This window comes from Nymphaea colorata, chromosome 2 (assembly GCF_008831285.2).
Source record: "Nymphaea colorata isolate Beijing-Zhang1983 chromosome 2, ASM883128v2, whole genome shotgun sequence".
Classification (NCBI taxonomy): domain Eukaryota; kingdom Viridiplantae; phylum Streptophyta; class Magnoliopsida; order Nymphaeales; family Nymphaeaceae; genus Nymphaea; species Nymphaea colorata.
Genome location: NC_045139.1, coordinates 9,498,614 through 9,515,456, shown reverse-complemented (window position 1 = coordinate 9,515,456; position 16,843 = coordinate 9,498,614). Strand labels below are relative to the sequence as shown.

Sequence of the window (16,843 nt, the reverse complement as noted above, 5' to 3'; positions counted from 1 at the left end):
TTAAGAGGAAACGATAGTTGTCATTGGGATGGCAAAATGCAAAGTTGGTTATGTGTACACCCTTGTGCATGCACAGGGTTAAGTAAAATACTGGAGTTTTTAGAAGGACAAAAGGAGAATTATAAAAATAGTACAAGTCTAAAATGTAGATGCCTTTATAAATGAATGCATCTTTCAGACCAGCACAAATAGACACATACCCAACCAGGCCATGGAGATAAAAAGGGTTCAAAGTTGAAGAAGAAAATGAACCAGTTCGATATCTGAGGAATTGTTTTCCACCAATGTTAAAACTTCGAAGGAAAAGAAAAAACCAACACAAGACAATTTCTTGCTTTCCCATTAAGTAAAAAAAAAAATTATCGTACAATATTTATAAAGCAACAAATACTAAAATAAAATAGTACACCATTATGAAGTACATAACTTGTCAAATTCAATTGGGCCGAAATAGTAAAAGAAGAAAAAACAAAAACCGAAAAGGATTACATAATCAAAGCAATTCTCCTCACAGCACCCGTAAGTCCCACTCTAATGACTTAACTGATTTCCTTTCCTCCAGTTATTCAATCTTTTTATTTTTTTTCGATTTTCTTTTTGGTCTTAACATTTCTTTTTTTCAATAACCGTGGGTTATTTCATCATTGGCCTTATTGGCGCATGAAAAAATCGTAAACCATTATGAGCTGCATGACATATGTCCTCTAAGCTTATTCTGGAGGTACGTGTCATGCACACGAGCTTATATACTGTGCGCAGGCCCATGCATGTAACCAGCTTTGTCAATACAGAATTGAATGAACTGCTACCTTGTTTGAGGTAGTGACATCTTTTGCATTCCATTGAAGGTCTCCTGATATTTCCAAAAATGAAAAATACATCTAAAGAGTTGGTTTGACACCATGTGCAGGTTAAAATGGCAAAAATATCCTTAACTAACACTTTGGCAAGTCCGCGAGATCAAAACCTTTTGCCGTCACTTTTGCTGCACCAGATATGTCTCAAAAAAATGTTTTCTTCTTCCTCATAAAATCCAAGCATCTTGATTACGCATTCCTCATAAGGCCACGCCTGGATATACATTTAGGGGCACCTTATCTGACAAAGATGCCAATTGATTTCTTTAAAAAAAAAAAAAAAGAAACCTTATCTGACAAAGATGCCAATTGATTTCTTTAAAAAAAAAGAAATATATACAAAATCTGGAATTTTTTTCAAAACCTAAGGCTGGATAAGAACCCGATATATAGGCCCCTTGCTCCACCAGACCTGACCTAGAATCAGATTCATTATACATAAAAACCACACAACTGTCACATGGATCTGACCCACAAAAATCTTGAACTTATACACTTGTTGAGATGATGCTAAGTATCAATCCCATGCTCATATCTGCTGCCATACAGGCCCCAATTAATGCCATAGATCCAATGCCAACATGGTACCCACCCCCCCCCCCCCCCTCTCTCTCCCCAGGTAGATTCAAAGGATCTGACTGCCGTCTTTCTCAAGAAAGAAAAGGATTGAAGACATGAACATTGAACTTGCCGCTTAATTAAGGCTGCACTGGCATGAAAAGAACTAGACTTGAGCTTGACTCGTTTTAAATTAGTTGATCTTGAGTTTGGATTTGTTATCAAAATGTTAAACGATTTGAATTCGAGCTGCAAGAACTTGACTAGTTTACATTTGGCTCTGCTTGACTACATAGAAATGGTTTTATCATAGTTGATTTAGTTAAACGAGTTAACAAGTTAAACAAGTTGATGAATAAAACAACTAACAAAAAAAAAAAAAAACAGGGACGTGTTATTATATAAATGAGTTAAACAAATTAAGCTAGTCGAACTCAAGCTTGAGCTTGACACTGTATAGTCAAGTCGAGTTTGAACCTGTTCTATGAAACTCAACTAGAGTTTTAACCAATATCGAGCTCAAGTTTTTGAGCTACGTCAAGAGTTAGACTATGCTCATGTGCATCCCTACTCCTCCTAATCCAGTGTTCCAAGCTATTTGTCTTGGGTGAAATGTAGGCATAATCACACCCGACTTTACCTGGTCTAGCTTAACTGGATTCTTTGCTTGAACCTATGGTCTTAGTGAGGACTGGGGGATCAAGAGTTAGATCTTACTACCACACATTTATAATGTAAACCATTCTTTTTGTATCCCGTTTGGTTATATAATTTTTCTAATGAAAGCCAAACTTGAATCCAGGTAACATGCAAAACTTGGTAGGAAGTTTGGATAAATGTAATCAAAAGCATACTTTACATGCAAACATTGACTACATGAATTTGAATTCAATAAACCTTTTTTTATGTAAATCTAGCTTGCAAATTTGCGAGCCAGGAAATATGTTTAGGAGCATCTTTTCAAATCTTGGAAATATGCCAATTGATTGCTTTAAAAGATATATATATATATATATATCATATACAAAATCGGGAATACTTTTTAAAACCTAAGACATGACAAGAACACCATACATAGGCCCCTTTAAACACCAGGCCTTACCCGGAATCAGGTGCATTATAACTAAAAAGAACACAATTGTCATATGGATCTGACCCACAGAATTCTTGAACTCCCTACACTTGTTTAGATGGTGCTGAGTGTCCATCCCATGCTAACATCCATAAATCCAATGCCAACAATGTACCCCACAGGGTAGGCCAACTGACAGCCGTAGGTCCCTCTCAAAAGATGGAAATAGTGAAAATTGAACTTGCCCACTAATTAAGGCTACACTATGACTCGGGCTCCACTTGTACTCGCTCAAAAAAACTTGATTGGAGCAAAACTCGTTTATAAATGATTTGAATTCGAGGTTGAGGTTAAATTTACACTCAGAATGTTTTACAGGTCGAGTTCTAGAACTCAACTCCTGTATACAAGGCTTGTCTTGACTATAAAGCTGGTTTAAACAAGTTGACTAGTTAAACAAATAAAAAAAATGAGGCAGGTTAATGTAAGAAAATGAAGCTATTCGAGCTCAAGCTTGACACTGTATGGTAGAATCAAGCTCGATCTTGTTCCACGAAGCTCAACTCGAGCTCAGGCCCAGCTCAAACTCCAGTTTTTTGAGTTGTGTCGAGCTTGAGCTGGCCCAGCTCAAGTTCAATTATGCTCATGGGTGGCCCTACTCCAAGTCCAGTGCTCCAAGATATTTGGAATATGGAGCAATATTTCTAGGGATGCAAATGGATCAGAATCGGGTCAAATCTATGCATTATCATACCTGACTTTACCAGGTCTAGCTTGATTGGATATGGTCTTAGATGAGGTCATGTGAGATCAAGAGTTAGATCTTACTAGCATATGTATAATATCCATCACTCTTTTTGTATGCTGCGAAACTTGGAAGGAGGTTTGGATGAGTGAGCTTAAATGCCAATTTTGCTTGCAAAAATTAATTACATGGATTTGGACTTGATAAACCTTCTGACCTAGGTTCAAACCATCCATATCCCATCTTTCATAAAAAATATTAGTTATAGTGGCACATATATATATATATGTCGCCTGAGGGAATCAAATTGGATTTGACAGTGGCAGGTCCCCAAGTTTGTCTCGTGCAACATCACTTGGAGCTTTTGGGCTATATATTTCAATTGATCAAGAAGTAAAATCTATTTGTCAGTTTGTTTTCAAATAAAATTGCTGCTTTAGGATGGGCTAGTACATATGGAGCTCTGATGGACAGCATACATTCCTGTGCCACAAACATTTGATATCTTGAACGAACTTATTCTTATGACTAAAATATCCAAATATTTTATATGTGATCGTGCAAAATGCTTGACTTGGATAATCGTTTGCGTGCAAGATTCAGAAAATTGTTTCCATTTTGGTTCCGATTCATGTTGTTGTGATTTTTTGTTTATATGTTATGATATGAACGATACATGACAAGGATTGCCGCAACTCATTGCTTGTCTAATTCTTCAAATGCTCAATAAATCGTGATGACGAAATGGTTTTAGTTTCGGATGCCATTCATATCCTTGTGGTGTATGACATGGAAGCTTCAATTTTATGAAGGAAAGAAAATCAAGTTAGCACAGCAGTTTAGTTTATGTAAATATATTTATATTGGATTTTAATGGTTGGATAGATTGGGCTTATTCCACTTTTAACACTATATTTTTTTTCTTTTGTTTTTTTTTTCCACACTACTAGAAAATCATACCTATAGATTTTGCAAATTTCCCGGCGAAGTTTTTCAGCCGCGTAAAATGGGTGTACCACTTCACATGGAAAACTTGGAGGCCAGTTAAAAAAAACCACCCGTATATATGGCCTTCTTCTGGAAATGCTAGACCGGTGATTTTATCACCAGCATAGGATGTACAATTCATAAATGTAAATCTCGGACATATGAATGGAGATCTGAACAGGTGAGGATATACAGGAACTGCCACCAGTAAAAACAGGAATACATAGACTTGCCACCAGTAAAAAGGTTGGACCGTCAGTATAAACACAATCTATACGAAACTTAATTTTTTTTTCCCTTCTTATTCTTAAAGGTCCATTGAATAAAGAAATTCCTTTAAAGTCATTGGTGTAATTTGTGCTACTAAAACTCCTCCATATAATAAGGGTGGGCATCGGGCTGGGACTCATCGGACTTTTGGGTCCCCGGCCTAGGTATGGCCACATGCCTGATAATTTTTTTTTTCAATTTTTTAATTAAATATGTATATATATATATTTCTTTATAAATAAAGAAATATATAATTCATTCTTATTCAATTTTCCCTTCTTATTCTTTTTTACTAAACCCACATATTTCTCCAATATGACCAAGACCTTACTCAGCCGTCTTATTAATCATGCCGAGTCCCAAAGAATACCTGCCCTCTACATCTATCCTACTCATGACCCTTAAAGTTTCTTTTCTAATATTACATATATAACGGAATGGTGACCAGCTATCTAAGGTCACCCAGCTCACTCATGAGGGTTGTACTATCCAGTATGATGAATTATTAAAGGAAAAACAAAGAAAAAAATATATAAATTAATACTAAATAATAGATAATGAAAATTTTTGAAACTTTTTTTCATTTATTTTTCTATTTTATGATAGTTCGGACTATCCTAGTGAAGATAGCTTGAGTGGCGCACACAACACACACACACACACACACATATATATATATATATATATATATATATATATATATATATAGGGTTGAGTGGAATGAACAACATTTGACTAGGACCTGCTTGATTTGGTAACTTGCATTTCAGACAATTTCCATAAGAGCCTCCATCAGATTCCATGCCAACGGCTTAACTGAATTCTTTACATTCAGTTATCGTTATCCAATAAAGAGGAGATACAAAACAAGAATGTTCGGCTCAATGTTTTGCTCTCTAAATAATTTAGACTTACGTGCATTGGGAGTGCAAGCAAAGACATGCAGACTAGTTTGTTTTGACAAAGTATGTTTGCTGGGCTGATTGAATTAACAAAAAGTGGCTTTGAAAGGACGATATGGAAATTCATTTACGATAAAATTGATTTCTTAAAAAAATATGTACAAAAAACAAAAATTATTTCAAAACCTAAAAATTAGGAAAAATTTGGGAAAATTTAAATATGTAAGAAACCAATAATGGCAACACCAAAATATAAATAAATAAGCAACAAATAAAAATGAAAAATATAAAGAAGCAATGTGTCATTAAAAGAAATGAATAAAAAAAGCGTTTCACATTTTTTTCATTTTGGCTTTTTTTTTTTAATGGTGGGTTTGTTAAGGTATTAAATCACTGACTTATTTTTTGTGTTTTATAGATATTTAAAAAAAAAATACTATGTTTATGGCTATGATCTAAATCACATCCATATTTGTTATTTTCTTCTAAATCTAACGACAAATTGACAAGTTCATGTGTAAAAACATTGAAGGCATCTTTACGTATTTATTTGGTCGTAATGGCTTAAGACTATGTATACCTGGCCCAAGGGAGCCCAATGTCCTCACCCAAAAGAGGAGGAAAAAAAGAAACCTCGGACTTATTCTAGCAACCATTTTTTGCTTCCAAAGAGAGAGATATGGAGATTGACATCAACGTGATGGGCTTCATTGCAGAAATGAAGCCCCCTGAAGCTATTCACCCAGCAGGTAGCGGGTTTTTAGTAAAGATAGGGTTCTTCCTGAGTGATAAATTGAAGGTCATCGACGAAGATGGTGAGGTGACAAAGAGCCAACTTTGCTATGAGCAGAAAATAATCACCAGGTATTCTACGCAAATTTGTAACCCTAGTTATGCGGAGCAACTGGCTTATAGTACCCTCCACGACGACATGGATATGGATCCCAAGGCTGCAGAGAAGGCGAAAGCTGAGGTTGGCAGAACCATTATGAACAAGATGGAAGTGGCCAGGAATAGCAACCCATCTCTTTGGACTGTCTTTATGGTAATCCGTGTATATTGCGCAATAGAGATAAGTTACAAAGAGGGTGGCGAATCAAGTGGCGAACATGGCTATGATCGGCTCCTCAAGCGCCTTGGTGATGATGACTGTTCCGTATGCCGTGAAGAGTTCGAGTCGACCAATCACATCCTCATCACCACATGCCACCATACCTTCCATCATTCATGTCTCTTCGAGTGGTTGCCCCGTGTACCTATGTCCTGCCCACTCTGTCGGTCCGACTTGTCTATCATCTTTGGCGGCACAATTAAATTTTGACAGATGTCTGCGTGTCCCTGTTTTTGCCTTGTGCAAATTGGCTTGAAGTTTTTGGTTTAAATATAGGTCTTAGTTTGTATTCAAATGATATTGCAGAGTTATGATGGTAGGCTAGCATGCTTTCTGGTGTCAACTTACATTTTCCACATCTTATGGACAAAAGTTATTTTCTGATGATCAGAAGATCCCAACATTTTATATAGGATCGCTTAACATGCTTGGTAAAGAGTAGTGGTTTGCATGCGAAATTCACAAAATGGTTTTCGATTTTGGTTGCAATTCATATTCTAGTGATTTATGGTTATATATCATGATTTAATCATTACTAGGCAAGGATAGTTTTGTTTGGGAGTGCAAAATTAGTTTACTGTTTAATGTTCATATCCTTGTGGTTTTTGTAGGTTTAAAACTAATCATTTGTTTTTATTGTTTTAAGACTGAACATAATAAAAGTAACTAAAATAGTAATTGTCCAAATTAAGTGGGCTGAAACAATAAAAATAGTAATTCCGCAATAGGGAACGAGTGAAACTGTTAAATGCCGCGTCATTGTTTGTTGTAGTCACCTTTTTTTAATTTCACCGGAGGTCTCCTCGTTTTTGCAAAATCACTAAACACATATCACGAAGGGCTGGGGCATCGGCCCGAAAAAGGTAACAAAACTAAGCCCGTTAGGGCTATCGGGCTAGCCCGAAACCCGTTCCATTTCAAACTGGCCGGGCCGGGTCGATGATTGTTGCTGCCGTGAAGGGTCTCCCTCAACTTTTTCCTGCTGCCATGAAGCCCTCAGCCCCCTTTTGCGAGGATAAAGTCGGATGAAGAAGCACTCATCATCATGAAAGCACTTGCAGACCTTCCAAATCTAGTCTTTGGACTTTGGAGTCGTCGTCTTCATCAAACTCCGAGTGCTAGACCAGCTAGAAAGCGACTCCGGGTCGAGGTGGCACCATTCGCGGCAGGAATCTGGTAGAACTCCTTCTTTCATGGCTGCAGAAAACTCCTTCACAGCAGCAAAAAAGTAATAATAATAATTTGTCCTCCTTTTTGGGACCCCTACAATGATAGTCGTGGGCCCCAACTCGACCCGTTATTTATCAGGCCGGGTTGAGCCCGAATAAATATGCCCGAAATTCATTTTTTCGGGGCCCAGATCCAGGCCCTAATCGGGCTGGATACTGGGTACTCGGCACGGCCCGGCCCGGTGCCCAAACTTAATCACGAGTTATGTTTGGCCCTATGTGCATGTTTGGGGTGGTTAAAAAGACAAAAATGCACTGAAAAAACAAAGAGGAGAAACGTTTTCCAAAGGTCCCGAGATCAAAGTTTTTTGCAATCAGCTTCTCTGCACCACATGTTTCTCATGAAGTTCCGTTTCTCCTTCCCCACAAATGAACAAATCAAACCATGCCTGGAAATTTATTTAGGAGCAACTTATCAAATCTTGAAAAATGCCACTTGATTCCTTTAGAAAAAAAAACATTATGAACAAAATCTGGAATCTTTTTTAAAACTTAAGACAAGATAATAATATTATAAATCCAATGCCAACAAAGTACGCCACCTGGTAGATCAACATTATTCGACAGCGGTATGTCCATCCCAAATGATGGAGGTACTGAAAATTGAACTTGCCTCCCAATTAAGGCTACACAATGACTCGGACTCTACTTGTACTCACTAAAAAATAAAACTTGATTGGAGCTAAACTCATTTATAAAGGAGTCGAGCTCAAGTTTAGTTTTGTAGTCGAAATGCTTAACAGGCCGAGTTCGATTTGCAAGAACTCAACTACTTTAAACAAGTTGACGAGTTAAACAAGTAAAAATAAAAAAAGAGATTTAAGTAAATGAGTAGAGCGATTTGCAAGTTGTCACGAAATGAGACAATGTTCGTGAAGCTCGATTCTGTTCCATGATGCTTGACTTGTGTTTGAGCAGAGCTCGAACTCAAGTTTTTTGAGTTGTGTCGACCTTGAGCTGGCCCAGCTCGAGCTCAATTATGTCATGGGCAGCCCTACTTTTAGTCCTGTGCTCCAAGATGTTTGGAATATGAAGCAATATTTCTAGGGATGTAAATAGAGCAGAATCGGGTCAAATCTATGCATTATCATATCAGACGTTACCAGGTCTAGCTTGATTGGATATGGGCTGGACCCGTCAGGGTCGATGTCTAACACTTTCTTGGATCTTAGCCGTTAAATAAAATCAAAATGGATGGCCAACACTTGACAAGGGTCTGCTTGATTTGGTGACTTTCATTTAAGACAGTTTCCATCACTACCTCCCCCAGATCCCGCACCAATGGCTTAACTGATTTCTTTACTTTACCATAACAAGAATGGTTGGAAAATTTTTTATCTCACTAAACAATTTAGACTTTCTGGGCTGATTGAATTGACAAAAAGTGGCTTTGAAAGGTCCAAAGATGGATATCTTACGACATTTATTTAGGATAAAATTGTTTTCTTAAAAAAAAACATCTACAAAAATTAGAAACTATTTCAAAACAAGAAAAAAATAGGGAAATTTGAAATATGTAAGAAACTGATAATGCCAACAACAAAAAATAAATAATTAAGCAACAAATTAAAATGAAAAAAGTTGTAAATAAGAAATTTGTTATTAAAAAAAATGAAAAAACATTTAAAATAAAAAAGTGTTTCACATTTTTTTCATTTTGCCATTTAAAAAAAAAAGTGGTGGGTTTTTTTTTTTAAATGGTGGGTGTTTTCATTTTCGTGATTTACAGACATTCTTTTTTGAAAAAACACACTCTTTATGGCTATTTGGCAAACCACATCCATATTTGTTCTTTTTATATAAATCTAATGTGCAATTTGGCAAGTTTATGAGTAAAAACGTTGAAGGCATCCACTTAAAGTAGCCCCGCCTGGCGGTGCCCAACGTCCATACCCAAACAGAAGAGGAAAAAAAGAAACTTTAGTCATAATGGCTTAAGACTACAAGTAGTCTGCCCGAGGGTGCCCAACGTCCATACCCCAACAAAAAAGGAAAAAAGAAACTTTAGACTTTTTCTAACAATAATTTATTTCTTTCAAAGAGAGAGATGAAGATTGACATCAAAGTGCAGGGCGTCATTGCAAAAATGAAGCACTCCGAAGATATTCACCCAGCAGGCAGTGGGATCCTAGTAAACATAGGGTTCTTCTTGAAAGATACATTAAAGGTCATCAGGGAAGATGGTAAGATGACAAAGACCCAACACTGCTATGAACAGAAGATTGTCACCAGGTATTCTACGCAAATTCATGATGCCAGTTATGTGGAGCAACTGGCCTATAGGACCCTCCATGAGGACATGAATATGGATCCCCAGGCTGTAGAGAGGGCGAAATCTGAGGTTGCTAAAACCATTTTGAACAAGATGTAATTGGCCAGATATGATGACCCATCTATTTGGAACATCTCTCTGAAGATCCGTGTAGAATGAATGATAGAGATAGATGACGAAGAGGCTGGTGAACCCAGTGGGGAACATGGCTGCAATCAACTCCTCAAGCGCCTTGGCGATGATGACTGTGCCATATGCCATAAAAGTTCGACTCGACCACTCACATCGTCGTCACCACATGCCACCATACCTACCATCCTTCTTGTCTCTTCAAGTGGTTATCCCCTTGAACCTACACCTGCCCAACCTGCCGATCAGACTTGGCTTCGGTCATTGGGCTTCCAATTAAATTTTAACAGATGGCTCTGAGCCCCCATTTTTGCTTTGTGCAAATTGTCTTGCTGTTCTTGGTTTAAAAATAATCGTTAGTTTGTTTTCAAATGATATTGCAGCGTTATGTTGGTAGGTTAGCATGCTTTTTTGCATCAACCTACATTTTTGATATCTTGTGGACAAAACTTATTTTCTTATTATTAGAAGATCCCAACATTTTATATATGATCGCTCAACATGCTTGGTTAAGAATAGTGGTTTGCACGCCAAATTCAGAAAATGGGTTTCAATTTTGGTTGCGATTCATATTCTAGTGATTTATGCTTATATCCCATGATTTGATCATTACTAGGCGAGGATAGTTGCAATTGGGAATGCGAAATTATTTTAGTTTTTGATGTTCATATCCTTGAGACTAACCATTTGTTTTCATGGTTTGGGCCGAAAGGAAAACAAAGAGAAAGGAAAACAAATTGGAACCTCAACTTCAAGGAAAATAATTGTTCCCCTGGCTCATTTTCTATGCACACCGGTTTGTGCACTGTTTACCGGTTTGGTCAGTAGGGAACGAGTGGAACCGTCAAATGCCCCTTCGTTATTCAACATAGCCACCTTTTTTAATTTCATTGAAGGCCTCCAGAATTTTGCAAATATGACTAAACCCGTCTCACGAGTTGGGTTTAGTCAGAAGGTTGAAATGCCAGAAGTGCGCTTAAAAAACGAGGAGGAGAAACGTTTTGTGAAGATCGCGAGATCAAAATTTCTTGCAACCTGTTTTGCAGTTTTGTTATTTCTAGGGATGTAAATGGATCAGAATCGGGTAGTCATAATCAAACCCGACTTTTTGCCTGGTCTAGCTTAACTGGATTCTTTGCTTGAACCTATGGTCCTGTGGGATCCTGAGTTAGATCTTACTGGCACACATGCATAATATCCAACATTTTTTTGTATCCCGTTTGCTTATACACTCTTTGTAATGAAACCCAAACTTGAATCCGGGTTACATGCGAAACTTGGTAGGAAGTTTGGATAAATGCAATCAAAAGCATATTTTGCCTGCAAACATTGACTACATGAATTTGGATTTGATAGACCTTTTGACCTGGATCCAAACCACCCATATCCCTTCTTTTCATGTAAATCTGACATGCAAATTGGCTAAGCTCCATAAAAATGTCAAAAGATATCTCCACTTGTCTATTGAGACCTTGATAAACTAAATATTAGTTATAGTGGCCCAAACCTCTGTATATGTGGCCCCAGGGAACAAATTGGATTTGACAGATATGCAAGAGCTTTTTTAGGAAGGGTCAAGCAAGAAATTTTTAGTTGTAGGAGTTGAACTATACTTTCAAAATTTCAATGAGGGTCAAAATAATTTTTTTCAAAATTTTTTATAAAAATTAACTAAAATTTTTAAAATTGATATACATATTTTTTTAATTTTTAAAATATGAGGGGGCCAAAGGTCACTGCCCCTGCCTCCACCTCCGCTTTTAACGTTATTGCTTTTTACTATTTTCTTCTTCCCATCTTATAAAAACCGAAATTTCCTCTGTACTTCCACTTCTGAGTGGTCCATTGAATAAAGAAAATCCTTTTAAGATGTTGGGCTATTAATATAGGTTTGTCTACTTCAAGCACATATATTATATATATGCCTCTTTTACATATTGTCAGGAAATTCAGAAATTTGCTTTAAAAGAAAACTAGCTAGTGTATGAATGTTTGCGAAGTTCACAAAATGAATAAATTAAATAAATACCTTAGAATAGCTTATTCAACTTATCCCCTCCAATAATTAACATTTTTTAATTTAAATAAAGCATTTTTAATCAATAACCTGCAACCTTTAACTGCACTGCAAATACAAGTATCCATTCTCAGGGAATTTCAGAAGTAGAACCAACCTCCTTCAATGGCAAACTTTGCAAGTTGAGACTAAAGAAGTCCAGTTCATGTTCTCTTGAGGCAGACATTCTCTGTAATTAAGGTGTGAATCGTAATGATATTTTTCAAAAAATATTCTAAATTCAGAAGCTTTAATAGAAATCTCCTTCCAATGGCTATTAATCATCTATCCTTGGTGTTCGAATCGTAATGATATTTTTCAAAAATATTCTAAACTCAGAAGCTTTCATAGAAATCTCCTTTCAACGACTATTCAATCATCTATCCTTGGCGTAATGGCGTTCCCTACTGGCTGTGGGATCCACCCACGTGAATTAGAGGAGGACCGAACAAGTATGCACCAGAAGAGGGCTGGCGGCTTTTTGAAATTTTTTTATGAATGAAGTAAACATTTTAGACATTAAAAACAATGACTCAGAAAATTTTAGAAATTTTTAGTGTTGAAGTGTACCTTTTAGTCTTTCTACTTTTTACAATCCGTCCTTTTCAAAATTTTATTGTCTTGAGGGGTATTTTATTCATTAGCAACGAAAAGTTGGAGCATTCAATGCTTTTGTTGTTCCGTTCCCTATGAAAGGGAACCACATTAATTAATTTGGGTGGACTGAAGACCAACTATTTTACATTGAATTTGAAAAGAGACAGGTTCAGTAGATTATAATTCCAATTCACGCGTTGAGTTTTCCACCGAACCATAAAAATAATAAGAAAATGTTCTCTCCTCAAGAGAAGGAAAGGAATTGAGCTATTTTAGCAATTTTCGATAATGAAGTCTGTTAACTTTTTTTGCAAACCCCTTTCATCGTCCTAAAAACTTTATCATTTCATTTTATCAATGGTATTTTGGTCATTATATTATGTGCACGCATAATATAATATATATACATATATTATATTATATTATATTATATTATATATATATATATATATATATATATATAAAATGTGATTATATACGATGCCCAAAGTTCGTCCTTGATGCCACATCCCAGCACCGTCCGTTTCGTTTGAATCGGGCGACCCCCTTTATTCTGAAAAAAAAATCTCCCGCTCAACCCTCCACACGACAGAAGGCCACTTCGACCCAAGGCTCCTGCCCCTCTCTCCTTCTCCTCCACCCTCCCCTTCAAATTTCTGGCATATTCCAGCAGCCATTGGCATCGACGGCCGGCGAGATGCCTATCTGACGACCAATGGCAGCCCTGCCCCCTCTATCGAAGCCCCTTTCGACCGACTCAAACCCCTCTCAATGTCCTAACCTCCCGCCTTCATACCTTTGGTAGAATCCGGCTGCTCACCGTCATCCCTCCGGCAACTCACAGAGGGCGGAAGCTGGGTAGTGTCATGTTGTCGGGCCGCTCACAAGGCAGAACGCTAGATCCTAATCTCTGAAAGGGGAAAGAGATTTCTGGAACAGCGAGGGAGTCAGAGAGCGATTACCAGACGGTGTTCGACTGGCTGCCAACAGGTGCCGTTTGGTTGTCAGATGGCGTCTGCCCGCATGCCAATACTCACTGGAATGTGCCGGATGTTGCATGTACGACCGGCTACAGGTTTTTGACAGGCGAGGGAGTGAGAGAGCTTGTTAGGGAAAAACAGCAGAATCTGGTCAGTGGCTATTGGCGGTAACAGAGAAGAGTAAGGCGGGCGGGAGAGAAGGGGAGGGGGTGGAGCAAGTGAATGAAGCTTCGTGCGATCCTCCGATATGTGTGGGTTTCTTGTTGTCTTTGGGGAAAAGGACAGCCGTCTGATTAAATAAATGGACGGCGTTGAGCGTCATACTCGGTATATATATATGTGTAAAGAGAGAGAATGAAGTTGTGGAGATACTGGCATAAAGTCGCGTAGTTGTTGTAAATACTTCGCAATCATTGTGCCATTGTAAATGAGAAAAAAAAATTATTAATGAAATAAATATTTCTCCCTCCTTTTCCATCAATATTTAAGGGGAAAAACTAGTATTTCTCGCTTTTTCAATTATCAGCCACAAAAACCATCATAATTTTGTCTTTCAAAATAATGAAAGTAAAATAAGTTACTAAATTTTCCAAGTTAAACATTGGAGAAAAAACACAAAAATGACGTAATCAATTGTTGTTTTCATTGAACAACCTCTGCCTTTTAAAGATTGACTGAAGCATTTCTAGTCACGTGTTTGGGTGCTTGAAATGATAGTCACGTGTTTGGGTGGTTGAAACGAACAAAATGCCAAAAAAAATGTGACAAACTCTCCAATAACATCAAAATGAGAACAAAAAAAACTATTGTTTTTCCGTTTTATCCAGAAGACTGTCTTCACTCACGTGTTCCTTTTTCGTTAGTACCCACTTACTAAGGCTATGCATTGAGTATTGAGCAGAGCTAAGGTGGCACGACCATGGAGCCCAAAGCCCAGATTCAATCTACTAAATCCATATCCGCGCAGCTTTCTCTTTTTATATATATATATATATATATATATATATATATATATTATATGCCGGCGAAATAAGCGATTGACAACAACCTTATATATATATACACCTCTGAAACCTTTTCAAAACCTAAAGCAAGAAAGATCCCAAATATGCCCCTTGCTTCACCAGACCTGACCCAGAATTGACATATGGATCAAAATCACAACCAGTAAGATGGTCTAAATCTGCGCATTATCAAGCCCTGCTTTACTAGGCCTAGCTCAATTGGATTGTTTGCTTGAAACCATGGTCTTGGACAAGAACTAAAACCAGTAGGCGTGCACAATATCTACTTTTCTTTGTATCCCTTTTGGTTATACAATTTCTCCACTGAAAACCAAACTTGAATGCAGCTTACGTGCAAAGAATCTGACTGCACGTATTTGGAATTTTGGACTTGATCAACCTTCTCAACCGAGTCTAAACCATATGCACAAACAACATTCTGGCATTTTAAGCAGCAAGATTTTTCTCGAGTATAATACGACAAACATGAAAAAAAGAAAAATATGAGAAAATATAGTAAATTTTTTAAAACTTCACAACAATCCTAAAAAGTAGGGAAAATCTTAATATATGTAAAAGCTAATAACGTAAACATAAAAAAAGTAAATAAGCAATAAATAAAAAATAAAAAATATAAACAAACAGTTTAGCATAAAAAGGTAAAAAAAAACAACATTTAAAATGGAAAAAAAGAAAAAAACGTGTTTTTTGGTATTTTAAAAAAACTTGTTCTTTTTAAGTTTTTAACTGCTGGCTTATTTCTCGACTTTTATATGTATTTTTTTGAAAAAAAACTTAATTTTTTTTGTGACTATTATCTAAAGCACACCCATATATGTTCTTTTCATCTAAAATTACTGTGCAAATTGGCAAGCCGAGTAAAAATGTAATATACATCTCCATTTGCTTATTGAGACCATGATTCTGTAATTATTAGTCATAATTGCCTAACACTATATCTATCTGACCTGAGGGAACCCAATTCCTCCACTCCAAAGAAGAAGAAAAAAAACCTAAACGCTTGTTCCACCAAACATTTCTTGTCTCCAGAGCACTTAGCCTGGGAAGGAAGAGTGAGATGGATATTGACATCGAGGTGAGGGGCTCCATTGTTGGAACACAGCCTCCCCAAGGGAGGGGGAACCAAATAAAGATAGGGTTCTTCCTCAAAGATACACTCATGGTCCTTGGCGCAGATGGTAGGGTGAAAAAGAGCCAATGCTGCTATGAGCAGAAGACCATCACCATTTATTCCTCACAAGTTAATGACTTGGATAGTATCAAGCAACTGGCCTATCGGACACTCCATGACGACATGGATATGGATCCACAGGCAGCAGAGGATGCGAAATCTGAGGTTGCCACTACCATTAGGGACAAGGTCCTATCAATCAGGAACAACATCCAATCTCTTCGGACAATCTTACTGGAGATCCATGTAGAATGTACGATAGAGATAAGGAATGAAGAGGCTGATGAACCCAGTGGCGAACATGGCTACAATCGGCTCGTCGAGCGCCTTGACGATGATAACTGTGCCATATGCCACAGCGAGTTCAGCTTGCCCGGTGACATCGCCGTAACCACATGTCACCATACTTTTCATCGCTTATGTCTTTTCCAGTGGTTGTACCGTGGAACATACACCTGCCCAATCTGCCGAGCCGACCTGGCTCCCATCGTTGGTGGCCCAATTACATTTTGACAGACAGCCGTGAGCCCCCGTGTTTGCTTTGTGCAACTTGGCTTGGAGTTTTTGGGCTATGGATTTGGATTGATCAAGAAGAAAAATATAGTTGTTGCTTTTGTTTTCAAATGATATTGCAGGTTTAGGATGGTAGGTTAGCATACTCTTTTGTGTCACTTACATTTTATATTTCGAATTAGAAGATCTGGACTTTTTATATATGATTGTTCAAAATGCTAGATAAGATTAGTCATTTGCGTGCAAAATTCAGAAAATTGTTTCCATTTTGGTTGCGACTGTATTCCCGCGTTTTATGCTTAAATCTCATAATTTGATCCATACATGGGCAAGGATAGTCCGGAGAATGCATAATTCTTTGAATGCATC

General features: G+C 37.4%; 1 protein-coding gene across 1 annotated transcript; it reads left to right on the top strand.

Moving 5' to 3' along the window:
• The first annotated feature begins 15,847 nt into the window (after positions 1–15,847).
• Positions 15,848–16,474, top strand: LOC116247411 (uncharacterized). The gene has a single exon (XM_031619595.1). The coding sequence runs from the start codon at positions 15,848–15,850 to the stop codon at positions 16,472–16,474; it is 627 nt and encodes a 208-aa protein (XP_031475455.1).
• The last annotated feature ends 369 nt before the right edge of the window (positions 16,475–16,843 follow it).

Excerpts from the sequence above, each read along its gene's own strand:
- LOC116247411 (XM_031619595.1), top strand. The coding sequence starts at position 15,848 with ATGGATATTGACATCGAGGTGAGGGGCTCCATTGTTGGAACACAGCCT.